Source organism: Carlito syrichta, unplaced genomic scaffold (genome assembly GCF_000164805.1).
Source record: "Carlito syrichta isolate Samal-C Ts95f unplaced genomic scaffold, Tarsius_syrichta-2.0.1 Scaffold304713, whole genome shotgun sequence".
Lineage (NCBI taxonomy): Eukaryota > Metazoa > Chordata > Mammalia > Primates > Tarsiidae > Carlito > Carlito syrichta.
Window position 1 is genome coordinate 51,917 of NW_007248809.1, and position 13,864 is coordinate 65,780.

The window sequence follows — 13,864 nt, forward strand, 5'->3', positions numbered from 1 at the left end:
GCGCTTTATTGTAGAAATGAGGTCTTGCTAAGTTACCTAGGCTGGTCTCCAACCTCCGGGCTCAGGCAATCCTCTCACCTCAGCCTCCCAAGGTGCTAGGATTACAGGTTGATTCACTGCGCCCTGTTTTCTGAAAAAGCTTTCTAAGTTTGATGCTATTGTTTATTTTATTTTATTTTTTTTTGAGTTGGAGTCTCACTGTCACCCAGACTGGAGTGCAGTGGCCGCTCCCGGCCACCGCAGCCTCGACCTGCTGGGCTCTGGTGATCCTTCCGCCTCAGCCTTCCAAGTAGCTGGAACTACAGGCGCACGCTACCACATCTGGCTAATTTTAAAAAATTTATTGTAGAGATGAGGTTTCGCTGAGACCTGTGGGCTCAGGCAATCCACTCATGTCAGCCTCCCAAAGGCACGGGATTACAAGCTGAGCCACCAAGCCCGGCTTTTGTTTATTTCTTGAATGTTTGATAGAATTTTCCACTAAAATAATCTGAGTTTGGAGTTTGCTTTTTGGGATGGTTTTTGAAAGCAGATTGAAAATTTTTAATAGATATAGGGCTATTGAGATTTTTTTTTTCAGTGTCAGTTTTGGCAAGTTGTACTTGTTAGAAATCTGTTCATTTCATCTGTGTTATTGAATTTATAAGTATAAAGTTGTTGGCCAGGCGCAATGGCTCTTGCCTAAAATCCTAGCACTTTGGGAGACCGAGGTGAGAGGATTGACTGAGCCCATGGGTTCGAGACCAGCTGGGTGGTGGCGTGTGCCAGTAGTTCCAGCTACTTGGAAGGCTGAGGTGGAAGGATCACTGAGCCCAGAAGGTCGAAGATGCAGTGGCCGTGAGTGTGCCACGGTACTCCAGCCTGGGTGACAGAGTGAGGCTCCAACTCCCAACAATAAAAATAATAAAAAGTTCATAGTTTTCTCTTATTATCCTTTTTTTTGAGTCAGTGTCTCACTGTTGCCCAGGTTGGAGTGCAGTGGCACACTCATGGCCAGTGCAGCCTCAATCTGCTGGGCTCAGGCAAACCTTCTGCCTCAGTCTTCCAAGAAGCTGGAACCACAGGTGCTAACTTTTTTATTTATTGTTGAGATGAGGTCTTGCCAGGTTGCCCAGGCTGTTCTTGAACCCCTGGACTCAGACAGTCCTCTCGCCTGTATCTCCATCTCTCCAGAATTTTTAGCTATAACCAGTTAAAATGGGATGGGTTGTTAGACTGATGCAACAGAACTGGAGCCTCTGTCCTTTTATTTCTTCTTGACCCAGGGGTTATTTAGAAGTGTAGTTTGGGCTTAATTTTATTTCCAAGAGGTTATATTTAAGGGTATATCCCTAAACTAACTAAGAATCTGTTTTTATTGATAAAAGATCCAGTCTACCAGGATTTTTAAATTTTATGATGCAAAATCTCTTATATAAGGTAGATAAAGAAAAAAATAGTTGGAAGCTCAAAGAGAATTTAATTAAAGTGGAATCATAACAGAAGATTTAAAACAACTTTTTCAGCTTTTGACAGAGGATTTGAAAAAAAAATTAATTTAGTCAGTATATTTCATTTAATTGTTAGCTGCAAAGAGATACTTTATTGCCATTCTTTTAAATGCCTCGTGTGAAACACTTATTTTTTATTTATGTATTTTTTGAGTTGGAGTCTCACTCTGTCTCCCATGCTGGAGTGCAGTGGCACTCTCACGGCCACCACAGCCTCGACCTACTGAGCTCAGGTGATCTTTCCGCCTCAGCCTTCCAAGTAGCTGGAACTACAGGCGTGCACCACCATGCCCGGCTAATTTTTTATTTATTGTAGAGACGAGGGCTCACCAAGTTGCCCTGGCTGGTCTTGAACCCCTGGACTCAGGCAATCCTCTCTCCTCGGCCTCCCAAAGTGCTGGGATTACATGCTTGAGTTACAGTGCCTGGCCCAAAGCATTTATTTAAAGTCAAAACAAGTTGGGTTTGGTGGCTCAGCCTGTAATCCCGCGCTTTGGGAAGCTGAGGTGAGTGGATTGCCTGAGCCTGTGGATTCAAGACCCGCCTGGGCAACTTGGCAAGATCTTATCTCTACAATAATTCAAAAAATTAGTCGGGCGTGGTAGCACGTGCCTGTAGTTCCAGCTACTTAGAAGACTGAAGCAGAAGGATCGCTGGAGCCCAGCAGGTAGAAGTTGCAGTGGCCAGGAGTGGCCACTGCACTCCAGTCTGGGCAACAGAGTGAGACGCCAACTCAAAAAAAAAAAAAAAAAATCAAAACAAAACAAAATACTAGGCCACATAGAAAATCTCAAGTACTCCAAAGTGTGTTTATGTGCATTCTAGGCTACAGGGAAACAAAGTCAAAAGTTTGGGTATTTTTCTCTTCATTCTTGAAGTTACAACTTGTAAAATAATCTACATGTATGATTGCTGTGTAGCCAGCCGGGCTCGGTGGCTCAGGGAGACAGAGTAAGACTCCAACTCAAAAAAAAAAAAAAAATTGCTGTGTAACTGGTCTATTACCTGAGATTACGTCTTTGTTAGTCTGAGAGACAAAAAATGTACTCCAGTTTGTACATTTGGTTATGGGTAAGGTTTATTGACCATTATTTATTCTTGTAAATTGCATATTTATAACCATCATTCATTTTTTCCATTGGTTGTCCATCTTTTTATCTTTTTTTTTTTGAGTTGGAGCTTCACTCTGTCACCCAGACTGGAGTGCAGTGGCTGCTCCCAGCCACCGCAGCCGCAACCTGCTGGGCTCCGGCGATCCTTCCGCCTCAGTCTTCCAAGTAGCTGGAACTACAGGCATGCGCTACCACGCCTGACTAATTTTTAATTTATTGTAGATATGAGGTCTTGCCAAGTTGCCCAGGCGGTCTTGAACCCACGGGCTCAGGCAATCCACTCACCTCAACCTCCCAAAGCGTGGCATCTTTTTATCTTTATTTATAAGATTTTTTTTAGAATGTTAACTCTGTCATATGTTTCAAATATTTTTCTCAATTTATTTGACATTTCTTTAGTAGGCTCATTTCCCCCACCACTGCCCCATGCAAAACTTTTTTGGGAGTAGTCATATGTTGCCCAGACTGCTTAATTGCTATTTTTCACAGCCATGTAATATTTCTTTTGGGTATACCTATTAGCCTGAAATTTTAGGGTTTTCTCAAGAATACTTAAACATGTCACCTGGTACTTTTTCAATTTTTCTCTCTACTTTCTTCCACCAGATGCTAATCCGGAAGTGACAATGACAATGCTTCGCTGGATTTATACGGATGAGTTGGAGTTCAGAGAGGATGATGTGTTCCTGACTGAATTGATGAAACTAGCGAATCGGTTTCAGCTACAGCTCCTTAGGGAGAGGCAAGTCACAGCAGATATATTCAAGCACTTCTGATGGTGGTGGCTGAGCTTTAATTATTCCAAGCTCTGGGAAAGCAACTTCTTGTGCTAATGTAAATAACTTTTGTAAGGTGTTCTTTTAAAGGTGATGGTGGGAAGAGAATTTGTTATCTCCCTTGCTTTGTATTATCTTTTAAGCTAAAGTTTGCTAAAGCTTTTTGATATTCTCTTTTCTTTCACTGGTCTGTTATCTTAGATTGCATAATTGTATAAACTGGTAAATTGAATGTGAAATAATATAAACCAGTATCCACACACTCAACATTCCCTCCCATTCCTTTGACCTTTGGTCCTACTTTCTGATATCTCTAATTGAATGAAGTCCTTGGTCACATATATATTTTTTTTTCTTTGAATCAGAGTCTCACTCTGTGGCCCAGGCTAAGAAGGTACTTTAGGACATCATTAACAAAATGTTCATCAAATGATGTCAGGCAGAATACCCTAGAACATCTCTATTGAAGATATGGCTCTTCGTGATCAACTTACTTGATGGAGTGTCTTTTTATGTCATTCAGTGATTTTTTTTATTTCCTTGAGTGCAGAAAGGAATGACTTTTCTTTTAATTGAGTGAAGTGCTGATTTCAGCCATCAGGAGGCACTCCACCTGTTAACCTCAGAGAGCCAAGAGAGACCTTCCTACCTATAGCTACCTGTTTGCTGTTTCACCATGAACCTGATGCTTCCCTTGGCATGGCCCCTGTGCTCCTCATGGATCTGTAGACAGTTACTTCTAACTGTCTGTAATGGATGTGGGCTTGAATCCATTTTAATATCTAAATCTAATAACTAAACACACACACACACACACACACGCACACGCACACACACACAAAACAAACAGGTCCAAGATCTGCAGGTACATATAGTATTAGGTTATTAGCAAAGCTAACTTTATGCTTTTCAATGAACTATTTCTTTCATTTGTTTTGGTGAGAGTGAAGTGAGACTTATTTTAATTAGGTAATTTCATAATTTCTTTTTAATTTCCTGAGCTTTTTCCCATTTATCTTGTCAAACTTGCTTTATAAATTAAATTGCTTTGATAAAAATGCCCTGAGGTTGGAGTAGTTTAGGTAATTGTAATCTGTGTAGTGGATTCTTTAATTTAAATGTTTGTTGCTTATTGATTGAGTAGGCTTCATAACTGTCAACATTATCAGATGCTCAGTTTTGTATTGTTTGGTGTATGAAGTTATCTGTCATGGCTTTCTTAAGAGCTGGAATGGAAGAGCACAGGAGTAGAGTCAGGTATTGACTTTTAAAGGTCAAAGAGTGCCCACTGCTGTCTGCAGAATAAATTACATGTTTGAGATAGTGAAAGGACAGAAGTATACACAGTTCAGTGTGAAGCAAGTGTTGCTCGTTTTTGTAATGTAGGGATCTTGGTGGTTTTGAATGCTAGCATCAATTTAAGGAAAAGGATTTTTTGGAGTATTATTAGGAAAATACTTTTTTTAGTATGAGAGAATTAATAATGTATATTAAGAGTAACAGAATATAATGCTTTTTTCCTCATTATATAAGTATAATACATATTCTTAGTGTATGGTATTTGGAAAACATAAAATGATATAAAGAAAAAAGGTAGCCAGGCTCGGTGGCTCAGCCTATAATCCCGCGCCTTTGGGAGGCTGAGGTGAGTGGATTGCCTGAGCCCGCGGGTTCGAGACCCGCCTGGGCAGCGAGACCTCATCTCTACAATAAATCAAAAAAATCAGCTGGGCTTGGTAGCGCGTGCCTGTAATTCCGGCTACTCGGAAGGCTGAGGTGGAAGGATCGCCTGAGCCCAGCAGGGGAGGCTGCGGTGGGAGTGGCCACTGCACTCCAGTCTGGGCAACAGAGTGAGACTCCAACTCAAAAAAAAAAAAAGAAAAAAGGTTACTGTAATTCAGCTGCTATTCACCTTTTATTATTTTTCCTTACAGTAATTTTTCTGTGTCTCTCATGTATACTCAATTGATATGAAAACTAGACAGGAGTTTGTGATCATGACACTTCAACATATGTTTGATTTTGTACTTTAAAAATTAGGTTGTGTAGGCCAGGCACAGTGGTTCACACCTATAATCCTAGCATTTTGGGAAGCTGAAGTGAGAGGATTGCCTGAGCCCAGGGGTTTGAGATCAGCTTGGGCAACTTGATGAGACCTCCTCTCTACAATATATCCAAAAATTAGCCAGGTGTGATAGTGCACACTTGTGCTTCCGGCTACTTGGAAGACTGAGGTGGAAAGATCACCTGAGCCCAGCGGGCCAATGCTGGGTGACCATGAGCATGCCACTACACTCTAGCCTGGGCGACAGAGTGAGACTCTGACTCAAAAAAAAAAAAAAATTATGTGGTTTTGTGCATCTGTATCCTTTTTGTACTATGAAATTTAAAACATATTAATGAGGAACATTAATTTGTCTTTTCAAAGAGAAGATAGAATCTGAGAATCTAAATGTTTAGAATACTACATTTTCTTCGGTTGTGTAAATCATGTCACTTACTATTTTTAGTCTATCCAAATGGCAAATGGCCCTCTGGGGAGCTTAGATTTAGTGACAGTGAAGTGTCTGCCAGTTTTAGCAAAATATCCATCCTCATGTAACATACATATGTGAGTCCCTTGATGCAGTGGCATTTGGCAATAAAAAAGGAGGAGAATGAAATTTTCAGACTCTCAGCATTTGTCTGTAAAAGTGCTTTGTAAAGTGCTCCACAGGTGTCAGCCATTATTCCCTGAGATCATACTGTGTATGAGGCTACACTCCAGCCTGGGCAACAGAGAGACTTTGTCTCTAAAAAGAAAGTGTTCTTTCTTCACAGGTCTTTTTCATGACCCTCTTTCTTTCTTCCCCCATTACCCACTCCCATAGTCTTTCTCCACTTCTTTTATCTAACGCTTTCCTGTTAAGATTGAGAATTATCTGCTGGCTAGTTATTTTTATTTAATGGTATTAAAATTAATTGATATTATTTATTAAGTTAATGTGATTTCCTTGTATGCTCTTTTGGTTTTTCCTTAGTAAAGGAATTTCAGATCTTAGAGAAGGAGATAGCTAGGAGAGGGACCTCAAACTTAGGGGCAGGTTGGGTTTGGTGGCTTGGCCAATCATCCCAGCACTTTGGGAGACTGAGGCTAGTGGATTGCCTGAGCCTGCGGGTTCGAGTCCAACCTGGATAACTTGGCGAGACCTTGTCCCTACAATTAAAAAAAAAATTAACCAGGCATGGTAGCGCATGCCTGTACTTCCAGCTACTTGGAAAACTGAGGCGGAAGGATCACTGGAGCCCAGCAGGTCGATACTGGGGTGGCCGTGAGTGTGCCACTGCACTGCAGCCTGGGTGACAGAGTGAGACTCCAACTAAAAAAAACAAAACAAAAAAACCAAAAAACTTATGAGCATACCTAATGTGTACCTTATGCTGTGCTAAATATAGCTAGTCTCCTCCATTTTGAAAAATACACAAAGATTCCCTGAACTTGTGAAATAGAGTATCATCCTTATTTTACAGAGGAGGAAATAAGGGCACAGAGCACTCAAGGAATTTGGCTCCTAAAATGTATTGGGTCTCAACTCAGGTCTTTCTTACTGCGTAACTCATTTTATTCTCTCCATTACATTATGCCTTTGTGATTAGAAAATAGTTTTTAGGAGCCTGTGGGACAGGGGAAACATTGGTGGGATGTCAGAGAATATCCCTGAAACATTACTAGCTCTCTTTGCTGCCCTTGGAGGTAAACCTGATTTGTAGGGAGATATGGAGGAAAGGGGGATGGAGGACTGTCCTGCAGCTTTCTTTTCCCCCATAGGCCTGGTTTCATAGGAGGCTTATTAAGGTTTCCAGGAATCTTAAGATAGAGGAAGTGTGGGTCTGCCCAATGCTGAATCTTCTAAGGCCAGGAGGTAGTATTTGCTTTGTGCTACCAGAGGCCTGTTTGCCTGTGTACAGGTAGCTCTCTCTTGATGTAGTTGATACTCTCTTCTTAATGATTCTGAAAGAGTCTTCTTGTTGTTGTTAGCTGGCTTTATGGAAATGTCCATTGTAGCCAATTTTTCTGTTTTGGTGTGTTATGGTTTTTTTGTTGTTGTTATAGCAGAAATGGAATATTTTTGGGGGGATAGTATACTGTGGTTTAATTGTTTCTGCTTTAGGTGGCCCTAAAACAGCTTTATTGACTTTGGCAAAGTCTCAGAGTACAAAATAAATGTGCAAAAGACAGTTGCATTTTAAAAAATATTTTTATTATTTTGTTTGAGTTGGAGTCTCACTGTGTTGCCCAGATTGGAGTGCAGTGGCATACTCACGGCCACCGCAGCCTCGACCTGCTGAGTTCAGGCGATCCTTCTGCCTCAGCCTTCCAAGTAGCTGGAACTACAGGCATGCGCCATCATGCCCGGCTAATATTTTTTTATTTATTGTAGAGATGAGGTCTCGCCAAGTTGCCTGGCTTGTCTCGAACTCGTGAGCTCAGGCAATCCTTCTCACGTTGGCCTCTCAAAGTGCTGGGATTATAGGTGTGAGCCACCGCAACCAGCTGACAATTGCATTCTTATAAACCAACAACAAACAGGCAGAGAACCAAATAAAAAGCACAATCCCAATTCACAATAGCCACCAAAAAAAAAAAAAAAAAAGAAATACCTTGGCATCTTTCTAACCAGAGAAGTGAAAGACCTTTACAATGAAAATTACTAAACACTGCTCAGAGAAATCCAAGATGACACAAACAAATGGAAAAATATTCCATGCTCATGAATAGGAAGAATCAGCATTGTTAAGATGTTCATCCTACCAAAGGCAATCTACAGATTCAACACAATACTCATTAAATTACTAACATCATTCTTCTCAGACCTGGAAATGACAATACAGAAATTCATATGGAAACATAAACAACCACAAATAACCAAAACGATCCTTAGCAAAAGAATCAAAGCAGGAGGTATCACACTTTCAGACTTCAAACTTTACTATAAGGCCACAGTAATCAAAACAGCCTGGTATTGGTACAAGAACAGGCATATGGACCAATGGAACAGGATAGAGATTCCGGAAGCAAAACCTCAATTTCTCAACCAACTCATCTTTGACAAAGCCTCCAATAACAATCACTGGGGAGAGGAGAACCTATTCAGTAAATGATGCTGGGAAAACTGGCTGACCATATGCAGAAGATTGAAACAGCAACCTTACCTGTCACCATACACAAAAATCAACTCTAAATGGATCAAAGACCTAAATGTAAAATGTCAAACTATAAGAAAATACAGGAGACCCCTCATGGAAATTGGAACTGGCAAAAAATTCCTAATCAAAACCCCAAGTGCCCATGCCATAAGAGATAAGATAGACAAGTGGGACCTTATCAAACTAAAAAACTTTTGCAAAGCAAAAAAAACTATCAAGAGTGGAGAGACAGCCCACAGAATGGGAAAAAATATTTGCCAACTATGTATCTGGCAAAGGTGCCTAATATCTAGGATCTGTAAGGAACTCAAACATGCTGAAAGGAAAAAAACAAACAGCCCTATTAAAAAGTGGGCAAAAGACATGAATAGACACTTCTCAAAAGAAGATATACGGGCAGCCAACCAGACACATGAAAAAGTGCTCAGCTTCACTTATCATCAGAGAAATGCAAATCAAAACCACATTGAGATACCACCTAACCCCAGTAAGAATGACTATCATTAATAAAACAAACAACAGAAGCTGGTGAGTATGCAGAGAAAAAGGAACACTTCTACACTGCTGGTGGGAATGCAAACTAGTGCAATCTCTTTGGAAAACAGTGTGGTGATTTCTGAAAGAACTAGAAATTGACCTTCCATATGACCCAGCAATCCCCCTACTGGTAATATTCCTGGAGGAACTTAGATCATTCTACAAAGAAGATACCTGCACACACATGTTTATGCAGCACTATTCACCGTAGCAAAAACATGGAACCAACCATGGTGCCCATCAAAACTGAACTGGATAAAAATATGTGGTACATATACATAATGGAATATTATGCAGCCATAAAGAAGGATAAACATATGGACTTTGCAGCAACTTGGATGGATTTAAGAGTCATACTCAGTGATCTATCACAAAAACAAAAAACAGAGTACCACATGTTCTTACTCATAAGTGGGCCCTCAACAGTTACCATAATACCATAAGAAAGGGATTAGCAATAGTGGAATACTGCCGGGGTTGGGGTAGAGGAGAGACACAACATCAGTAAGTGAACCTGATCTCAAACCAGGCAAAGTAGGGACCAAAGGGAGGCCCAAAGTTTACCTGTACGATGACCACTTGTATACCTAATCCTGAATTGTACCCCACACCTTTAAATTAAAAAATAAAAAATATATAGCTTTGAGTTTTAATTCATATATCATACAATTCAGTTTTTTGTTTGTTAAGACATAGAGTCTCATATTTGAAACTATTTCTACATTTGCATAATAGAGTTGTGCTAGTGGGAACTGCAACATTGATATACAATTCAGTGTCAAAGAACTGAAGTTGATTCATTATGTTTCATTTTACAATTGCCTGTGTATATAATCAGTGAGTTTCATGTGATTTCTATTGTGGCAGTTGGGGTATTGTGCTTAATAAGTTTACTTGCAGGTTATTTTGATTCTGAGCAATGAATCAAATTTTTGAACTGAGCAATGAAATATCACAATGAAATTACAGCACTTAAAAATATGGGAACCCCTGTAATCCCAGCACTTTGGGAGGCTGAGGTGAGAGGATTGCCTGAACCCGCGGGTTCGAGACCCGCCTGGGCAACTTAGCAAGAGCTCATCTCTACAATAAATAAAAAAATTAGCTGGGCGTGGTAGCGCGTGCCTGTAGTTCCAGCTACTTGGAAGGCTGAGGCGGAAGGATCGCTGGAGCCCAGGAGGCTGTGGTGGCTGGGAGCAGCCACGGCACTCCAGTCTGGGTGGCAAAGTGAGACTCCAACTCAAAAAAACCCAAAAAAACGGGAACCCAGCTAGAAAGTATTAATAACTACTTTGCTTAACCTTACACTGTAGTGTTGTTGGGCATAGCCAGCCAGTACACAGATTATTGTTTTGGTTTGTTCTTGTTTTAATATATTTGTCCTAGTAATACTGCTCGTCTTTAATGTTCTCTTACAGATGTGAGAAGGGTGTTATGTCTCTGGTGAATGTCAGGAACTGTATTCGCTTCTACCAGACTGCAGAGGAACTGAATGCCAGTACACTTATGAACTACTGTGCAGAAATTATTGCGAGTCATTGGGTGAGTGAGAGGTTGAGGGGTATAGACGGAGCACTCTCATTGGCATGGTTCTTTGGAAAGTTACCCATCTGGGACCTAGTTTTCTCTTGTTTCAAAATTGAAGGTTGAATAGTGGGATTAGTTGATCTGTGAGACCCTTTTCAGCTCTAAAAGTCTTGTAGTTCTATGATTTCAGAGGGGAAGAGCAGAAGATAGCTCAGGTCCAGAAACAGGCTTGACAGGGCCACCTGCTCTCACCCTCCATCTGTGGAAGCTGTGGCTGGGCAGGAGGAGGATGCTGCTCTGGGGCAGCAGGCTCTGCGATACTCAGCAGCACCATTTCAGAGCTTTCCCTTGCTTTCTTCATCAGGTGAAGAGCATTATTAACTTTAGATTTGCCTTTCTTAGGTTGTTTTCATCTTCAAAGAAGAGTTTTTACATTTCTTTGTTATGTTGTTTGTTTTGAATTTTTAAAAAATTAAGGACTGGCCAGCGTGGTTTCTCATGCCTATAATCCTAGCACTTTGGGAGGCCGAGGTGAGAGGTTTGCCTGAGCCTACGAGTTTAAGACCAGCCTGGGCAACTTGGCGAGATCTCATCTCTACAATAAATAAAAAAATTAGCCAGGCATGGTGGCATGTACCTGTGGTTTTAGGTACTTGGAAGACTGAAGCGGAAAGATCACCTGAGCCCAATAGGTTGAAGCTGCAGTGGCCGTGAGCATGCCAGTGCATTCCAGCCTGGGCTACAGAGTGATACTCTGTCTCAAAAAATTATAAGTAAAAATAAAAAATGAGGGCTGGGTGCTTACACCTGTAATTCTAGCACTTTTGGAGGCTGAGGTAGGAGGATCGTTTGAGACCAGGAGTGCAAGACCAGCCTGGGCAACATAGCAAGACACTATCTCTACAAAAAAATATTTTAAATTACCTGGGTGTGGTGGCACACGCCTGTAGTTCCAGCTACTCAGGAGGCTGAGGTGGGAGGATCACTTGAGCCCAGGAGTTCAAGGTTGCAGTGAGCCATGATCATGCCACTGCACTCTAGCCTGGGCAATGGAGCGAGACCCTGTCTATAAATAAAAAAATAAATAAATAATAAATGATGACTAGTGCTACGTTTTGTAAATTAGTTTGTACAAATTATTTGGTATTCAATAATACTGTGAGAAGAATCTTGGTGTTCAGAAAAGGTGGCTAAATGAACTGGATTTTAGCCAGGTGCAGTAAGTAGCTCACGCCTATAATCTCAGCACTTTGGGAGGCAGAGGCCAGAGGATTGCCTGAGCCCAGGGATTCAAGATCAGCCTGAGTAACTTGGTGAGACCTCATCTCTACAATAAATAAAAAAATTAGCCAGGCATGGTGGCACGCACCTGTAGTTCCAGCTACTTGGAAGACTGTGGTGGAAATATCGCCTGAGCCCAGCAGCTTGAGGCTGCAGTGGCCATGAACATGCCACTGCACTCCAGCCTGGGTAACAGAGGGAGACTCTAAATCCAAAAAAAAGAAAAAGAGATACTTCAAAAAAACAAAAACTGGATTTTAAAGAATGGACACAGGGTTGGCAACCTACTTTTATAAAAGAGGTAGAACTATGGAGACTTGCAATAATAGAGGCCAGTGTCTCTCGATGGAGTGAATTGTTTATGGAAGTTCTAATTAATTCTGTAATTGTTATCTTTTTAGAGTAGGAGGAGTATTCTCCTGACTCCGTTCTCATTAGAGGGCAGTGTTGCTTGTACTTTTCCATCTTTCAGAGAGACATAGTGGTGCTGTGGTAAAGACCTTTGGTTCCAGATCCACCCTCAGCAAGTCATTTAACCCTTTTATGCAAGTCATTTAACCCTTTTATGCTTTACTGTTTTCATCTGTAAAGTGGAGATGATAATAGTACCCACCTCACAGCGTTTTAGTGAGGATTAAATGAATCGGGAAATGTTAAACCCTTAAAGTAGAGCCTGACCCATTCTAAGGGCTTAATAAATGACAGTAGTTATTACTTTGTGTCTGTTTTGCTCTTTACTGTGTTATTAATTCTTAGGATGACTTACGAAAGGAAGACTTCAGTAGCATGAGTGCACAGTTGTTATACAAAATGATCAAGTCCAAGACAGAGTACCCATTACATAAAGCTATCAAAGTCGAGAGAGAAGATGTGGTCTTCCTTTATCTGATTGAAATGGATTCACAGGTACTGAAGCTGCTTTTTCCATTTTTCATATCTTTTCCCCAAATTGTAATGTACTTGTTTTTTCTTGGTGATGCTCCTCACTTCCTTCTGAGCCATCGTTGGCACAATCTTTAATGTGCATATTTCCACTAATAGTTTGTTTAAGACTTTTGAATAGTTTGATCTGGGCTTTTTCTATCATGTTACTCAAAATTCTTCCAGCCTTAGCCCAGTGCCCAATTTCAAAGCTACATGTTGTTAGGTAGTTGTTACAACAATTCCTACTTTCCAAGTGTCAAAATCTGTATTACTTTTCCTTTACTGCTATAATGAATTACCATAAACTTGGTGACTTAACACAACACCCATTTATTGCCTTACAGTTCCTTGGGTTGGAAGTTCAGTACAGGTTCACTGAAGAAAGTCAAGGTGTCAGCAGCCACTCTACTTTCCAGAGGCTCGAACACAGAATCCATTTCCTGTTCATTTGGGTCTTTGCTAGAATTTGGGTTCTTGCAGTTACAGGATTGATATCTCTTTTCTCTTGCTGGCTGTTGACTGAGGCTGTTCCCAGCTTCCAGAGGCTACCACATTCCTTAGTTCATGCCCCCTGCCTCTGCCTTCAGAGCCATCAGTGGCAGGCCTGGGCCTTCTCATGTCACATCTCTCTGACCTGCTGTTCTGTTGCCCTCTTTCACTTTTAAGGACTCGTGATTAAATAGAGTGAACCCTCCTGAACAATCTAGGGTACTCTCCCCGTTTCAAGATTCTTACCCATAATCACATCTTTAAAGTGTCTTTTGCCACGTGAGGTGACACATTCACAGTTTCTGGGACTAGGACATGAACGTCTTTGGGGGGGGGGCTATTACTCTGCTTACCACACTACCTTAAAAGAAATGCAGGTCCCCCTGACAGATGGGAGTGAAGTATATTTTGTCCTGGGCATCCAGTGTGTGGGGAGACATTAGTTAAACCACAGCATTTCATGAAAGCATCAGGTGTTTACTATAAAGCTATCTGATCCTCTGCTCTGGTGCTCGTGTCCTATTGCAATCTGTCTGTATTT

At 41.1% G+C, this 13,864-nt stretch overlaps 1 protein-coding gene across 2 annotated transcripts in view; it reads left to right on the top strand.

Moving 5' to 3' along the window:
* Positions 1-13,864, top strand: part of ANKFY1 (ankyrin repeat and FYVE domain containing 1) — a 93,594-nt gene that overhangs the window by 39,712 nt on the left and 40,018 nt on the right. For both annotated transcript variants that reach the window (XM_021713753.1, XM_008060733.1), the window contains exons 4-6: positions 3,209-3,344; positions 10,521-10,644; positions 12,667-12,816. In XM_021713753.1, the coding sequence (XP_021569428.1) occupies positions 3,209-3,344; positions 10,521-10,644; positions 12,667-12,816 (410 nt within the window). The remainder of the gene's footprint in view (positions 1-3,208; positions 3,345-10,520; positions 10,645-12,666; positions 12,817-13,864) is intronic.